This window comes from Microtus oregoni, unplaced genomic scaffold (assembly GCF_018167655.1).
Source record: "Microtus oregoni isolate MIOR12 unplaced genomic scaffold, Mior012 000047F_ref0000412, whole genome shotgun sequence".
Taxonomy (NCBI): domain Eukaryota; kingdom Metazoa; phylum Chordata; class Mammalia; order Rodentia; family Cricetidae; genus Microtus; species Microtus oregoni.
In genome coordinates, this window is record NW_024543221.1 from 17,171,532 (window position 1) to 17,188,558 (window position 17,027).

Here is a 17,027-nt window from a genome sequence, read left to right on the forward strand (position 1 = left end):
AATTGAACAGGAACCCACACAGTACCCTAGTGGTGGACACAAAACAAATACGACCAATCAGGAACCCACATCTCCTCAGACACAACACCCTAGTGGTGGACACAAAACAAAACAAATACAACCAATCAGGAACCCGTGTCTCCTCAGACACAGTACCCTAGTGGTGGACACAAAACAAATATGACTAATCAGGAACCCACATCTCCTCAGACATAGTACCCTAGCGGTGGACACAAAACAAATACGACCAATCAGGAAATTTTGGGGCTGAGGCTGTAGCTCAGTTGGCAGAATGCTTGCCTAACATGCATGAAACCCTGAACTTGATCCCAGCACCATATAAACCAGGAGTGTTCCTACATGTCTGTAATTTCAGCACAAGGAGGTGGAGCAGGAGAACCAGAAGTTAAAGACCATTGCCAGGTACAAACCCAGTTCAAGGTCAGATTAGGTTACATGAGACCTTGAGTAAATTAGGGAGTTGGTCAGAAGTTGGTGTCGACAAAAAAAAAATGTTTTAAGAAGAGGAGTTAAAAAGCCTACTAACAGGATAGGGCAGGTGAGGTTGGGAGTAGATGCGGATAGGGAGAGTAGTTGTGGTTTTAAATATGGTGGTCAGAGGAAGCCTTGGTCAGGATTCTGGATTGGAAGAGAGGCTTGAAAGTGATGGGAGACAGTTTTGTAGATGTCCAAGGCACAAGTCTCCCAAACCACTAGAGCAGCTGGGGCAAAGGTTATGTCAGAGGTAGACCTGGTATCTTGGAGGCCTAGAGGGGAGGATGTACCACCGATGTGAAGACAGGGACAGGAGAGAGTAGGAGTGGAGAGTCAGCTCATGGGACTGTGGGCTCTGGTTTACACAATTAATCTCTGGATACACTGGGTTCTGATGCCCTGAAGCCTGTGCCAGGTGACCTGAACTTTTGGGGGCGCTTTGGAACAGCTGGTGTTCTTGAAGAGTTGGGCTACTCTTGGAGGGCCTCACAAACGTCTTCTAGAACGTTCCTGTGTGGGAAGCATCTGCAGAGCAGCTGATGTTTGCCTCCTGCGAATCCAAACCTAGGACCTGCCCCAGCTTGCAAAGACTGAGACACCAAATGCTTATTTACCTGGGCTTCTGGGCTCAGAAAGGGAGGGGGGAATTTAAAGAGCCCACTCACAGTGAGGCCCATCCCACTTCCCCTCTTCTGGGATTGGGACTCCCACGCCCAAGCTTTCCAGCCGACTGAACTAATTATTATTGAGCTCTTTGTCACATCCTCTGGTGAAGGGGGAATTTTCGGAAGTCTGGACTTGGGGCATGGAAACAGACCAAGTGGTGGAAGTGGGTTCTCAAAACTCAAGGTATCAGATGTGACCCTTCTCTGCCAGAACTGATGGGGTTGCTGTGTGCCCCAAGGCGCTGATGAAGGAAAGCCGTGTGTACTGACCCCACTGCAGAGTCAAACCAGACTCCACCAGCATGCTGCTTGTCCGTTTGCGAGCTGCAATGTTCCTCTGTTTGAGCTTGAGCAAAATTTGAAGCCTGGGATGAGACCCATCCCGGTCAGCCCACGGAATGGTTTACAACTCTTCCTAAGCATCTTGGACATATTCCTCGAGTATAGAGGAACCCTTGGCACCCTGGATGGGGAGTCGCCGAGCCTGCTTATGACTGGAGATGTAGCTCTGTCAGTGGCAGAGTGCTGGCCCAGTGAGAAGCCTCGAGTTCCATGCCCAGCATGGTGTCAGTTGTGCATGGTGAGGCCCACCTGTAAGCCCTGAACTTGGGAGGTGGAGGCAGGAGGATCAGAAAATCAAGGTCATCACTGGCTTTCCAATGACTTGAAGGCCAACACTGTCTTAAAAACAAAAAATTCTCCTTCAAATTGTGACTTTGAGGAAAGAGTGTTACAAAATAATGTCAGTGTCTTTAGGGTTAGGACAGGGACTATGACCTTCCAGATTTGCTGAAATGCCCTCTGACCCAACCTGGAAGGGGAAGTGTCCTTGACCAGCCTTTCCTCCTGGTACTGTTTCTGCACCTGTGCTAGTCGGGACCCATGAGACCCCACAAAGGAGCTGTGTTCCCAGATCCAGTAGGTGCCATATGAAGTCTGCATTGGCTTTCCCAGCCCAGCTCTGCCTTAACCTTCTCCCACCTGTGGTCAGGTCTGTTTTCTGGCCCTGCAGGCTGGCATTCCTGCCCAGGAGGGTGGGGCTCAGGAGCAGCTTGGCCAGTGACTCACAGGCAGTTACCTGTCCTGGGGCTCTTTGCCAGCCCTGCTGAGGGAGCTTGAGGTCCTGGATGTAGGCTGCTCCGTTCAACTTCCTTGGGAGAACTTGGATTTGACCACTTCCTGCGCTCTTTAAGGACCCCCCCTCCCACACACACACACTTAAATTCCCCAGGAAGTCGGGATTTTCCACATTTTCCCTTTCGGATGGGCCTGGTGCTTTCCAGGGGTTCTGAATACTGTCCAACCCAGTGACATGCCCAAACCCTGACATAGTCCTAGGTCTGCTATGTGTCCCCAGCCTGGTTTTCCGTCCAGGGTGGGCTGGGACTTAAGAAGAAGCTGACATCTTCTTCTTTGATTTGGGAAGGTACCAGATCCAGTACCTTCCCTGCGCAGGGACAACCCCCCACCTCCCCACCTCTAAAGACCTTGCTACTGCTGTTTCCAGAATCTTCCAGTCCTCCAGACACCAAGAGCAGGCAGCCTCTAAGACCAACCCACTTGCCTAGTCCTGTCCTGAGGGTGGGGGGGCAGTGACGTCAGACAGGCGTGGCGGCTGCCAGATTCCTGAGGCCGCCCTGAATAACTGGGGTTACACCCAGCCAGGGAGTCTCCAGAGGTGAGGCTGTTGTTTAAAACCCTGGAGCCAAGAGAGGGGACCCCCACATTCCCAGGCAGCTCTTCGAGAGGGATCTGGAGAAAGGCAGGGGAGCATAGGAGCTCAAGGTGAGGTAGGTTGTCCGCCTTACCTGTCCTGTGGGGGAGGACGAGAGGGGCTGTGTATCCGGGGTCTGAGGCCTGGGTGCTGGGCACACGCAGTGCTCTTGGGAGCACACCTGAGTACACTCGGGCAAACGTGACTGTTTGAAGTGCTTTTCACATCTGATAAGTATCTAGCGACTTAGGAGAAAGCGGCTAAAATCTGGGCTTAGCACAAAGGCAAGGTGGGAGGAACCCATCAGGCTCAACTCAGCCTCCTTCTTGGTGGGTTTTCAGCAGGGCAGGAGGGCAGAGCAGCAGAGACTTGAGGCCGCGTGCCCCAGCTTGGGCTCCTGACTGCCCTGGGGGAGACTGAGGAGAAGGCCGTGGCAGTGTTGGGATGTAGAGATGGCAGAAAGGCCTCCTGCGTCCCCTCTGCTGCCTGCCCTCAATCCTATCATCCCTTCTTGGTGGCTTTAGGCAGACCTTGGGTGCTCTCCCAGGCACAGCCAGAGCGGAGCGTGCTGCTGAGGCACGCCTGCCTCCCATGCCGCTTCCAGCTGCACTCAGCATCCCTGCCCGTAACTGGAAACATTTTGAGCTGCTCTTGGTGCAGAAAAAAGTCTTTTCTTGTTTTTCTTAAAACTGCCAGGCCCACATCTCCCCACAGCACCCCACCTCTCTTCTTAAGATCCCACATCTTCCCATAGCATCCCTGCAGCTGGGTTAGCCTGGAACTGTGGTCACCATAACTTCAGCCTCCCTGGGGCCCTGTAATACTGGAGACCCTGTCAGTTCAGGAAGAGACCTGCCTCATCACCTCAGCACACCGGCCTATCTTCCTTCGGTATATTATAGGTTGACTTGGGTTGCAGCCCTGAGGAAGCCCAAGATCTCTCCCTTGAGGCAGGAATGGAGCCTTGGACCTCACTTTAGCTGTCCCCAGCAATGGGCCCTGCCCTCTCTCCCTCCTGCACAGTCCCTATGTTCCCACCCATTTTGGAGGAGGAAGCTGAAGCCTGGGATTTCCCCAGGACTCCCTGTATGTCACTGCTGTCTGGGACAGGGGTTTCAGGTTCTTGCCGTTGGCTACAAACTGTTCAGAAGTCTCTGTGAAGATGCAGGATGAAGACTTGGTGAGGTCAGCAGTCTAGCACAAACCAGAGCTGGGGTGGGGGTGACGAGCCAGGATGCTTTGTTTTGTTCTAGGTGACCTCTCTGGGGACCTGCCCTGGCCCATGATGACAGCACTTCTTCTCCTGTGCTTTGGTAAGCATCCCCTCCCCTCTTCCAGGCCACCCACAGAGAGAGCTGGCCAATGGTGTGATGCCGCCTGCCACCTGCAGGCACTGGGGTGGGAGCCTCAGGGAGAAGAGGCTCCTCTGCCTCTCTCAGAAGGCTCCCCGTGTCTCCTAGCCTCACCCAAGGGTGACACGTGGCTTCCTGAGTGCGTCCTATCACTTACTCCCCATCTTCTCCACCCTCAAGCTGGTTGCAGAGCCGCTATGGCTTGAGTCCCCTGTTTCCCGGGGAGTCACGGCTGCTTGCTTTCAGGTGATGGCTAGGTTGGCTGCCTGTGTAGACCGAATAGAAATAACAGGTATTTTCTCAGCATTCCACCAATGGCTCAGCCAACAGCTGCCTCTGGGCTGTGAACTGAGGACACTGGACAGGCAAAAACAGTTGCCACAGTGTCTACATGGCCCAGGGTTTGTCTCCAGATTGATTCTAAAGCCACATATAAATGGCACGGGTCATGGGTTAGGATCTCTGCTGCTTATCAGTTGATGAAATTCCTCCCCCTTTTTTTTCTTTAACTGAAAAAGTCGTTTGACAATCTCATTCATGAATATGGTCTCATGTAACCCGGTCTGGGCTTGGATTTCTTACGTAGCTGAGGATAACCTTGAATGCTTGATCTTGCTGGCTCCTAAATTCTGGGATTATCGGTGTATACCACCACACCTGGTTTATGCGGTCCTGAGGACTGAACCTAGGACTTCACACGGCTAGGCAACAGTTACATTCCACAGCCTTCCTCTCCTTTCCAAGTTTGAGTTTTAAGATACAGGATCAGTCCCTCAACCCCCCAGAGTCAGGGCTGTAGTCGTCACACTGAGGGCACCAGATTTCCTGACGTCAGCTCCACAGAGGGAATACTGGGGTCACCAGTTGGGATCTCATCCTTTGGGTCCACCCCAACATTATCCTGTGGTTTCAGCCTTACCTGGCCTGCTGTGTGCCCAGCAAGCCTGCTCCCGAGGGGCCTGTTATCCACCCGTCGGGGACTTGCTCATCGGAAGGACTCAGCTGCTTCGAGCCTCGTCTACCTGCGGACTGACCAAGCCGGAGACCTACTGCACCCAGTATGGAGAGGTAAGACCTCTTTCCGAGGCCTCCAGGACCGGAGGAAGGTGGGACAGAATGGGGTTCCTGAATAAAGTATAGGAGGCCCAGGCTAAGGGCCATGCTCTGGGAGAGGTCATAGGGGTGTAAGTCTGGATCCCTGCTTCTGAGGAGTTTAAAAGTAGAAAGAATTAACAGGGTCTTGCCTAACACACGAGGACCTGTATTAAAGGGTGGTAGTATGAGGAAGACTGAGAACCAATGAGCAGAAGGAGCAATAGAAAGGTTGACAACCAATGAGCAGAATCAGCATGAGGAAGGCTGAGAACCAATGAACAGAAGAAGCATTAGGAAGGCTGAGACCGAATGAGCAGAGTAGCATGAGGAAGGTTGAGACCCAGTGAGCAGAAGTAGCATAGGAAGGTTGAGAACCAATGAACAGTAGAAGCATGGGAAGGCTGAGACTGAATGAGCAGAAGTAGCATGAGGAAGGCTGAGACCCAGTGAGCAGAAGGAGCATTAGGAAGGCTGAGACCGAATGAGCAGAAGTAGCTAGCTGAGGGCCAGGCGAGCCAGCAGGCTGCATAGGTCCTTTCGTTCCTCTCCACTCTTGACTATGGATGTCATGTGACTAGCTGCATGAGTTTCTGCCTTGGCATCCCTGAACTGAACTGAACGGATGAACCTGCAACTGAAAGCCAAATAAGCCCTTTCCTCTTCTACAGTGCTGTTTAGTGGGTATTTTTTTTTAATCACAGCAACACGAGTGGAAGCAGGGACGTAGGAATGCATAATAGACTTTGATCTCGTTCACTCCCTCTAGCAATCTTTCTTTTCAATTTTTATTGCTTAACACTCCATACAGGGATATACTGCACCTTGAGTGTGTTCCCTGTGGCCCCTTCCTCTACATGACCCCTTTTCTTGGCCCTCCTCTCTCACATTTGCCTCTATTCTTCCCTTAGACAATTTCACTTCTACCATCATTTAATATACACACGGGAACCAAAAATGAGAGAAAATATCTGATATTGATCCTTCCAAGACTGGCTTAGTTCATTTAATACATTATCTCTATTTACAGCCATTTCCCCTCATATGATGTAATTTTATTCTTTTATGGTTAGAAGTGCCACAGTTTCCTTATGCATCCCTCTGTTGTTGGACACTCATTCAGATCCACAACTTAGCCACTGTTAATAGCACTGTAGTAAACTCTGATGGGCAGGTATCTCTGTGATGGATTAGTGTCCGTTGGGCAAATGCCCAGGAGTAGTATGGCTGAGTCATAAGAAAGACCTACTGTTGGGTTCCTGAGAAGCCTCCATGCTGACCTCAGTAGTGCTGGAGACTAGTGTGCATTCCAGCCTGCAGTGTGCTGGGGTCCTGGGCTGTCCAGATCCTCACCAGCATCCCCGCCTGCAGTGTGCTGGGGTTCTGGGCTGTCCAGATCCTCACCAGCATTATTGTTGGAATTCATTTGTTGAGAATTTCATATAATACATTTTGATCAAATTCTTTACCCTCCAGATCCCACCTCTTTTCCTACCTGCCCAACTTCATATTCTTTATCTTCTTAGAAAAACCTAAAACATAAACAAAAAGAACAAAAAATTTTACAAAAACATAGAGTTAAATTTAGGTTGGCCAGTTACTCCCTAGTGTAAGATTTGCCGGGCAGTTTGGTTGATATACCCAATGTCACATTGATGAAGAAAGCTATTTTTTCCTCTCCCAGCAGCTATCAGTTGCAATAGAGTCTCAGTTAGGGTGGGACTCTCCACTGGAACTTTCTCTAGCTCGAATGTATGCAGGTTCTCCGCATACTGTCATAATATGTCCACAGATGCCTTTTGTTTCTAGAAAAACGCCATTTCCTTGAAGCTCTTCATCACCTCTGGCTCTTACAATCTTTCTGCTTCCTCTTCTGCATAGATTCCCGAGCTTGGAGGGGAACGGTGTGGTAGAGGGATCTCATGCAGGGCTAAGCGCTCCAAAGTCCCTTGCTCTCTGCATATGGTTCAGGTGTGGGCTCCATGTTAATTACTGTCTACTGCAGGAAGAGGTTCTCTGGTAGGGGTGGAGCTATGCACTGATCTGCATGTCATCATTCTATTGCTCTTTCCTTTAGCAGAATAATAGTCTTTCTGTAAGGGTCATAACCTATCTGATCTCAGGTCTTGGCTACGTTAGTGGTGTCATGGAGTGAGCCTCAAATCAAATGACAAAGTGGTTGGTTACTCTCATAATAACATGCCCTATTGCATTGATGAGCATATCTTGCAGTTAGGTCACTCATAATAACTCACAAGATTTGTAGCTGGATGAGATGGTTATTTTTCTTCTCTGGTAACATGTATAGTATATCTAGAACCATGCATATCAGTAGAGATGAAGCTCCCAATTGAGTACTGGCTTAATTCCTCCATGCTTGATAGCATGAATATGTGTATCTTCAGCAATAGGGTCTTACTGTCAGGTTGTGAGGGGCAGCCAGCAGCATTGTTAGTAGCCTGGAACATTTGAAGGAAAGTCTATAGATGCCTTAGGAGGCCAACAATGCAAAAACATATAGCTCATTCCTTCACTGAGGGTCTTTTTGGTACCATATGATGTATAGAAAGGACTCTACATCCTACTACAGAGACACTCATCCATGTTCATTGCTGCTCTATTTATGAGAGTCAGATTGGAAGCAACCTAGATTCCATTGAATGAAGAATGGATAATGAAAATGTTCATTTATACAATGAAATATTATTCACCTGTTGAGAAAAATGAAAGCTGAATTTAAATGGATGGAGCTAGAAGCAGTCATCCTGAGTGAGGTAATCAAGACACAGAAAGAACATTACATGCTATCTCTTATATGTAGATGCTAGCTTTAAGCTTTAAACATGTGTGTTTCATTTAGAGTATCTACAGATATTAGGAAGGTAGTAAGGGACAGAGGAGAGGAGAGAATCCTTCCAAGGAAGGAGAAATAGAATACAATGTTATAAAGAGATAAAGAAGAAACTAGAATAAGAGGATTCAATGAGGGGGGATGGGAGCAGGGTAAAGGAGAGAATTTGGGGAGTGAGAGCCAACACTAGTGCCTTTGGAAAAGCCATATGGAAACTGTAGAAGCTTTCTGAAATATATACATATAAAAAGGAGTTTAATGAAGTTATGTATAATGGAGTAGACAGCACCCCAGCTAGACACCTTATATTGTTTGTATTCTTAGTGACCACCATTCTCCGGGGCAGATGTCATTGGAAGGTGTCTTTGATTTGCATGTCTCTGATGGCTAATGAGACTGAACACCTTTTTATGTTTATTTGCTATTTATGTCTCAACCTTTGAGAATTGTCTATTTTATCAGCCCATTTATTGATATTATTGTTTGGATTTTTGTTGTCTAGTTGAGTTCGTGGTATGTTCTAGTTATTAACCACTGTTGGCTGTGTAGCTAGCAATGATTTTCTCCTCTGTAGGCTGGTTCGTCACACAGCCATTTCCTTTTCTGTGTAGAAGCCTTTTAATGTCTTAAGTTTTCATTTCTTCATTGTTAGTCATAATTCTTTAGCAACTGGGGCCCTATTCAGAGAGTCCTTGCTTGTGCCCACACTTTCAAGTGTTTTCCCTTAAGTTCCAGGTCTTGCATCAAAGTCTGATTCATATGGAGTTTATTTTTGTTACGGGTGAGAGATGGGGGTCTAGATTCATTCTCATACATGTGGACAGCCAGTTTTCTCAGCTCCATTTGCTAAAGATGCAGTCTCTTTTTGACAGATTTCTCCGAAGTCAGGTGACTGTATCTGTGTGGGTTTATATGGGCATATTGTGTTCCATTGATCTATGTGTCTGTTTTTGTACTAATGCCATGCTGTTTTTGTTACTGCAGCTCTGTAATATAACTTGGGATCAGGAATCATGGTACCTCCAGCACTATTCTTTCAGGACTGCTTTGGCTCGCTGAGGTCTTTTGTACTTCCATATGAATTTAATGTTGATTTTTCTATTTTTGTGACATCAGAGTTTCGATGGGGACTGCGTTGAATCTGCAGGTTGTTTTTGGTAAGATGGTGACTCTCACAGCATTGATTTTTCTGGTCCTTGACCATGAGAGGTCAGTTTAAAATGCTTGTTAAACAGAACTCTTGCTTCTTTGGTTAGGTTTATTGCAAGGTTTTGAAGCAGTTGGCTTTTTTAAGGGTTGTGCTATTCTCCCACAATGCCTCTGAACCTTTCCTTTAGGAGGTTTTGATTTTTTTCCTCTTCCCTCAACAAGTTGGGGTCCTTTTTTGGCTCCTTGGGTTTACATGTGTTTAAATCGTCTCCTTGTCTCCCAGTTATCTGACTGGCCTGTTTTGTTTCGTGGTGTCAAGGACTAAACTTCATACAAGCTAAGCAAACACTCTTCTACTGCACTGCATCCTTTGCTCTTTGTGTTTGTTTTTTGAGACAAGGTCTCACTATGTAACTTTGACTATCCTAGAACTGGCTCTGTAGTCCAGGCTGGTCTCAGCCTCACAGAGATCACCTTGCTTCTGACTTTCCAGTGCTGGGATTAAAAGTGGGAGTCAGCACCCATAGCTTTACTTTAACTCTTTATACAAGGTTGAGCCTTTCCAAGTTGTCCAGACTGGCCTTGAACATGCAACACTTTGGTCTCATCCTCCTGAGTACCCAGGGTCCTTAGCCACTTTGGTTCCTTCAAAATGGGCTTGTACAAGAGAGTGACAGGGAGAGGCTTGCCAGGAGCATCCGCAGCCTTTAGGAGAAAAGAGACTGGGCGGGGGATGGGTAATTGTCTTTGACCCTGATGAAGGAGCAAGGGTTCTGTGCATACATCTTCCCCATCCTTAGGACCTGAAGGAGGGTGTTTGGAATGCTCTTGCCTCACTGTCCTTCCAGTCCTGACATTCTTGTGGCTGTTTTTAATCGTAGAAGGTACTGGGTGGGGACTTTGGAGATGCCGCGTGAAGATAGATGTGGCGTTTGCACGTCACCCGCTTGGCTAGGGGAAGCCTGACCGATCAGGCTGGGTAATAGACCACTCCTGTGGATCAGACAGCAGGGCTGGGTCAAGCTTTCTAGGCAGTAGAGAGACTTCCGATGCCCACCCACAGACTCCCCAAATCACGTGCCTCTAAGCCCAGGCCTGATTTCCAGGCAGCCCTCTGCCCTCTTCCTGGGACTGACTTGCCTCAGAAGGTGGAGCAGGGAGCGATCAGGACGCCATGGTGGAAGATATCCTCCCACCCGGGCTTTGAGAAGAGCCTCTCTTCCACTTGGCCTGGGTGTTTGGCTTCTCCCGGGCCTGGCCTCTGCCTCTTTTAGCTGCCCCCCAGGAACTGGCCTCCTCTGCTGCTTCTAAGCAGCCTCCTGAGAGCAAAGTGGGGGATGCTTGCAAAAGAGAAGTGTAGACTGTTGCAATCCTGGGAATGGATAAATATTAGCTATTTTCTGCTGTGAAAGCTAAGACGCATTGGCTCATTTCCCTTTTTCTAAGGGAGCAATAAACACAGGAAGGGTTTGGAGAGCAGAGAATGGAACACCTTGTGGGGAGTGTAGAGGTGCAGTTCTGCTAACTGCAGGTTGATCTTGAGCGAGAACTCTGTCTCACTCTCTTCCATGAGCCAGTGTGGGACAGAGTGGTCTGCTGGGTCCCTCCTGGCTTCTACATTCTTGGGAATGAGCTGGGTGCAGACAGCACCATCCTTCCTGTGCCTCCCGCTGTCTGCCTCGTTTCTCTTTTCTCCTTCTCTCTCCTGGGCCTTCTCAAACCTTATGGTTTTCAATGATGAAGCCACCACACACACACACACACACACACACACACACACACACACACACGAACACACACACCTACGCACACACGCGTGCATTGAATATTCAGAGCTCCCTTCTCAGTCCCATGTTGGGTGCATTCCAGCCCTCCCCTGGGGAATGCATTGAAGGCATCATACTAAGAATCTTATATAAATACATCAGTTTAATTGTCACAGCACCTTATTAAACAGCTCTCATCTTTCCCATGAGCTATGAGGATGTTTGAACTCCAGATAGGAGCAAGAAAACTCTGTTCCCTGAGTGGTTCTCCGGGGAGGGATCCTAGGTAGTTAGCTTCTTCTCCCTCTTCCCTGCAGATCTCTGGGGCCAAGGCTTCTCTTCTGTCTATATATGGATGGCAGTGGTGGCCTACTGAGGTGGCAGGAGGGAAGGTTAGAGGGACTTGTGACCTCAGGCATCTCAGTCTCACTTCATTCTGTCCCTCCCCAGCTGGACGGAGTGGGTGGGAGGGAGTTGCAGGCATGCTGGGACTCCGTCCAGTTCTAAAAATGTCCCTCCCAGCTCCTGGCCTCCAGAAATGACTCCTTTGCAAGCCAGTCTTTGCCTGTCTGCACGTTCCTTCCCTCTTCTACCTCTGTGGCTGGGTGAGTCCCATGGGCCTCCAGTGTTGGCTTCTTCGGGTTTCAGCTGCGTGTTGCAACACTTGTAATGGACATTGGACATAGTTATCTTTGTCCGGTGGCACTTCCCCCAACTTTGTCCTTCTGGGTCAGGCTGCCTTCTTGACCCGATAATGGTCTGCCCCTGTGTGTGGGCTACACTTAGAACAGACTGCACTGAAGTTCCTAGTTCTAGCCAGCCTGCTCCATGCCTTCGTCTCTTTAGCTCCTGGGGTCTTCTGGGTAGGCTCATCATATAGATAGCACATAGTCTCAAGGCCTGCATGGCCATCTCACCCTGACACGCCTTTACACTACCCCTGAGCCCAGGTGAGAGGGAACGGTGGCAGCATTATTTTAAGGGACTGTTGTGAGGACTACCGAGCAAAATGTCCACAATGAATATAGCGCCTGCAGAGGTCATGCTCCCTCCAGTCACTTCCCCCTCCTTCCCACCCTCCTTTCCCACTCTCCTTTCCCACTCTCTTCCTCTCTGCCTCCCTCTTTCTTTTTTCCCCATTTCCCTCTTTCCCTCCATTCTTGTCTCCTGGGGGCTGTTTCTGCTCACAGATTTCCTGAGTATATCTTCCTTGTCAGGTCACTCAATCCCCATCCCCACCATGGAAGTCCAACCATCCTGGTCCCCTGCCTTCTCTACTTTCTAACGTCATAGGAGACTGCTAGAAAAGCCACAGTCAGCCAACTCTGACTGGGGGTTGTGGCCTTGGTTCTGGCCCTCAGAGTAGAGCTGTGACTTTGGGAAAGGTCTGACTCCTCTCAGGATTTCCATTTCTCTTCTCAGAGACCCCCTGGGTACTGTGTGGTGTTGTGGGACCACGGCACAGGGTTGTCTATGCACAAGGCTTGGCAAGGCCCATGGTGATTCCTGGATGTTTCCAGCCTTGCTTCTGCTCCCAACGATGTTGACAACATGTCTGCTCCGTTTCTCAAATGCTCTGCTTACCCCCATACCCCCTTTCTGGGGGAAACTTAACCATCCTGTTGTCTTAATGACAACTTTGCACAGCACATTCCCCGGGTTGATTACCTGTGTAAACCCAACAGCTGCTGTTTAATCTCTTGAAAAGGAGAGAGCTGCAGCTAGTTGGAGCCCTTTCTCCTCAGCATGTAAGCCCGCAAGAACCCACATGCCCACCTGTGCACACACACCAGCCCCTGCCCTTCTTTGCCTGGAAATCATCTATTTTATGACCTTCTGAAAGGCTAGTGTGTAGGCAGAGGTTGTGCATGTGGGTTGTATGCATATGTGTGTACGTGTGTGTGTGTGTATGTGTGTGTGTGTGTACACTCACATTGTTAGCCGCTTTTCTGTTACCATGATAAAATACTATGACCAAAAGTAACTCAAGGAAGAAAAGGTTTAACTTCTGTCCAGAGGGAAAGAGTCCATAATGGCAAGGAAAGCACAGCAGTAGGAGCAGAAAGCAAGGAGACCATATTTCATCCATACACAGGAAGTAGAAAGTGAGAACAGGAAATGGGGAAAGCCTATAAACTCTCAAAGCCCACCCTCCAGTGACATATTTACTCCAGCAAGGGGCCAGCTACTAAAGGTTCCATTACCTCACAAACAGGAGCAACTGAGTGCTGGGTGGTTTAAATACATGAGTTTGTGGAGGACATTTCTCATTTAGACCACAATACAAACACACACACACACACACACACACACACACACACACACACACACCACAGATACCGTCTCTCTCTAAAACAATGGCTTTCCTGTTCCCAGAAGCTTCGAGAAGGCCTAAGGTCTCAGGCTACCGTGGAGCTGTAGTTTTACTCTTCTGCGTGAGCACTGCAGACAACCTTATGTCAATGTAGTCTCCCTCAGGAAAGGCCAGCCATTCAGACCTCTCTCAGGTTTGTATATCAGAGACAGAGCTGAAATTTCGCAGAAGGTCTGGCGAGAGTAAGGGGTGTCACCTTGGAGGGGATGGGTTAGATGAAAAGCGTTGTAGGAACGGGGTGGTCACTGTCAGAGGGGAGTGAGACTCAGGTGAGGCTGTGAGATCATGGCTGTTATGGGCAAGGAAATGGGGCTCATGGAGCTGAAAGGAGAGAGAAGAGGAGAAAGGCCTGAAGATGCACCCGACAGCCTCACAACCATAGTTCACAGCCTGACTTCTCACCACACCGTTCCTGAACACGGTTCTGGCTTCAAGGGAATCAGAGGGATTTTATTCTGGGTCATATGAGTTCCTATGGTCCAGGAACACAGATTCAGGTCATTCCAAGCTACGGTTACTGTAGAAGTGGGTACACGGCACAAACTAGACCTATAGATCAGAGTTTTTACAGAACACTTCTGTGAGAACAGCAGTCAGGCTGCTTACAGCAAAGAGGGCCGATCTCAGCGGCAGGATCCAGATGCTGTCTGATGACACTCAGCTTTTGGGCGGGTGGAAGCTCACTGTCTGCTAAGATTATACATTCAGTAAGTTTTCCCCGATAGTCAAGGATGTTGACATGACACACAGATAGATGGGGATGACTGATGATCGCCCACCACCGTTCTGTCTCAGAATCCTCTCTCTCCACAGTCACGAAGTTCTAACCATCTTTAGATTCTTCAACATGAATCTGGGATTCCTAGGAAATTTCCCTCATGCCATGGAAGCCTCAAGTAATGTCTGGCAGGCCCATCTTTGCCAGCTATGTCCTCTGTGGTCATGGTGTGGACTTAGAAAGCTGTTGTCGTGGGTAGAATTGCCTCCCCACACTCAGGACTAGGACTTTGTTCTAGAACAGTGGTTCCCAACCTTCCCAATGTTTTGACCCTTTAATACAGCCACGCATGTTGGTGGTGACCCCCAAACATAAAATGATTTTCATTGCTACTTCATAACTGTAATTTTGCTACTGTTATGAATCGTAATGTAAATATCTGGCATGAAGGATATCTGATGTGTGACCTTGCCCCACAAGCTGAAAACCGTCTTTTTTAGAGGCTCTGCCCTCTTTGGGTGAGGAGTAGAGGAGATCAATGTCTAGAAAAATCTATTTAGTCTTTGCTGTGTGTAGCGGCCACGTGACCTCTGTAATGCCTTGACTGAGTGGCACAGGCCAGTATGGAATCAGAGGCCTGGAACACAAATCCCTCCTCATCCCCATGGCATTCCTGACCAGTGGGCTGGGGATATCCACTGTGTGAAACTTGGTATACCTGCCTCAGAGGTCTTGGAAGGGTGAGCCACAGGCACGCCTGTAGTGCTCAGGAGACTGCCATGTAATGTAATTTTGGGGTGTGTAGTGCTCAGGAGAGAGACTGCCGTGTAATGTAATTTTGGGGTGTGTGGTAAACCTGGGCTCTATAATCAGCCTTGGGAAATCATCTTTTTCAATTTAGCTGTCTGGGCTAAACAGGAGGGGAGGTGAAACTGAAAATGGCTGAGTTCTGGGGCCTCTTCCCACCCAGCACCTGCAGGCTGGCCTAGACCTTTTTCTGGTTGTAGGGAGGCTACCCCTGGGAGCTGAGGAACCCCTTGCTGAGGAAGGACTGTGGAGTTGCTTCTCTGCCTTCCACAGTTCTGTCTGTCTCTTCTAGGACCCGGGACTCTGCATGCCTCTGGTCAGTGTCTTCTTGCCCTCTTGATTCTCATGTCATGCCGGATGTCCATGGTTCTGTGGTTTTGGGACGACAAGCTCCATCCAGGGAGTTCCAGCCCAAGTTAGGACAGGGTCAACTTGTTATCACACCCACCCTGTGCTTTTCTAAGGAGGAAGCTGACATGGAGACTTGTATTTTTTCTTTCTTCTTTTGTTTTTTCTTTCATTTTTTTGTAGAAATTGCTTTTCTTTTTTTAAACTGTGTTTATTATGCTATACATTTTCTCTACCCCTGCCTTCCTCTCTCTTCCCCTTCTGCCCTCTCCCATTTTGTTTATTCCCTCACATTCCCAATTTATTCAGGAGATCTTGTCTTTTTCTTCCTCCTATTTAGATCCATGTATGTCTCTCTTGGGGTCCTCTTTGTTGTCTAGGTTCTCTGGGGTTGTGGACTGTAGGCTGGTTTTTTTCTTTGCTTTATGTCTGGAAGTCACTCATGAGTGAGTACATGTGATATTTGTCTTTGGTCTAGGTCACCTCACTCAATATGTTTTTTTTCTAGATCCATTCATTTGCCACAAATTTCAGAAACTGCTTTTCTTAATGACAGCAGGACTTTTTGTTTTACTTTGTCCCTGGTTTCCTCCTTTGGGCCCAGGCTAGTGTCCTTGACCCTGGATGTTGCTTTAAAGGACACAGACAGCTCCCTGGATTGCCCTGAAGGGAGCTGCATCATGGCTAGGCAGAACTTGCTTTCCTGTCCTCCCCTTCTGCTCTTTAGAGCCTTTCCTTGCAAGCTCCTTCCTTCTCTACCGATGCAGGCCCCATAGGCTCCTGTTTATTCCTCTGCCCCACTTAAGCTGTCTGGAAGGGGCTGTCTTTCTGCCAGATTTCTGAGATTCTAGAAGGCTCCAGGAGAAATCCCAGCCTCTCCAGCTGGAGAGCAAACAGGAGCCAAACTGGCTGAAGGCCTGGCAGGCTGGATTGATAAGAATGCTTCTTGTAAAGCTCAGGGAGCATGGTGGCTAAATGACCCGAGGGAGAGAGGCAGCAGCCACCGAGAGCAGCCTTGGCTATGGAGAAAGGGAGACATAGGAGAGCGCGCGCGCGCACACACACACACACACACACACACACACACACGCACACACACACCACATCCCCCAAATAGAGAAAGAAGCAGGCCCAGCGGGAGAGCACACAGCAAATCTTCAGCTGGGCTTCTATTGTAGCTGTTCTATTTCAGGTCCATCATCCTGCTGGCAAGTTGACAGTAGAGCTACTTAAAATACCTGTCTGAAGCTGGGGCTTAGCTCCCTTTGAGCGCGAAGCCAATCCCCTCCTCAGCTGTGTTCCCAGGCGTGTAGCACGAAGCACGTAGTGCCTGAGGCCACGAGGCCATCCTATCTGCATCAGTGCCTGTGCATGTGGAAGTCAATGGAGATGGCTTGAGGGCCCCATGCTGTCTGTGTGACTGCGGGCGGCTAGGAGCAGTGAGCCCACACGGACACTGAACATCTTTAGCTTGTTTTGTTTCATAATCCTATCTATTTTCCTACATTTAAAAGTAACATTAAATATATAAAAGTTTAAACATATAAAAAATAACTAACAGGGAAAAGCCACCTAAATATTCTGTTATAGAGATATTGGGTTGAGCTATATGTAGCTACCATGCTTATAAGTCAAAATAGGTGAATATCAGCAATTTCATGTTTTTCCTACTATTTTTGGCATATTTCCTTCCTTT

General features: G+C 48.5%; 1 protein-coding gene across 3 annotated transcripts in view; it reads left to right on the forward strand.

Moving 5' to 3' along the window:
* The first annotated feature begins 2,824 nt into the window (after positions 1–2,824).
* Lamb3 (laminin subunit beta 3) overlaps positions 2,825–17,027 on the forward strand; it is a 42,082-nt gene continuing 27,879 nt past the window's right edge. Inside the window, exons 1-3 of one of the 3 annotated variants that reach the window (XM_041635321.1) lie at positions 2,825–2,945; positions 4,128–4,187; positions 5,140–5,294. In XM_041635321.1, coding sequence (XP_041491255.1) covers positions 4,157–4,187; positions 5,140–5,294 — 186 coding nt within the window. In that variant the 5' untranslated portion in view covers positions 2,825–2,945; positions 4,128–4,156. Of the gene's footprint in view, positions 2,951–4,127; positions 4,188–5,139; positions 5,295–17,027 lie in introns of all 3 variants that reach the window. The other 2 variants (XM_041635320.1, XM_041635322.1) reach the window with 2 other exon arrangements.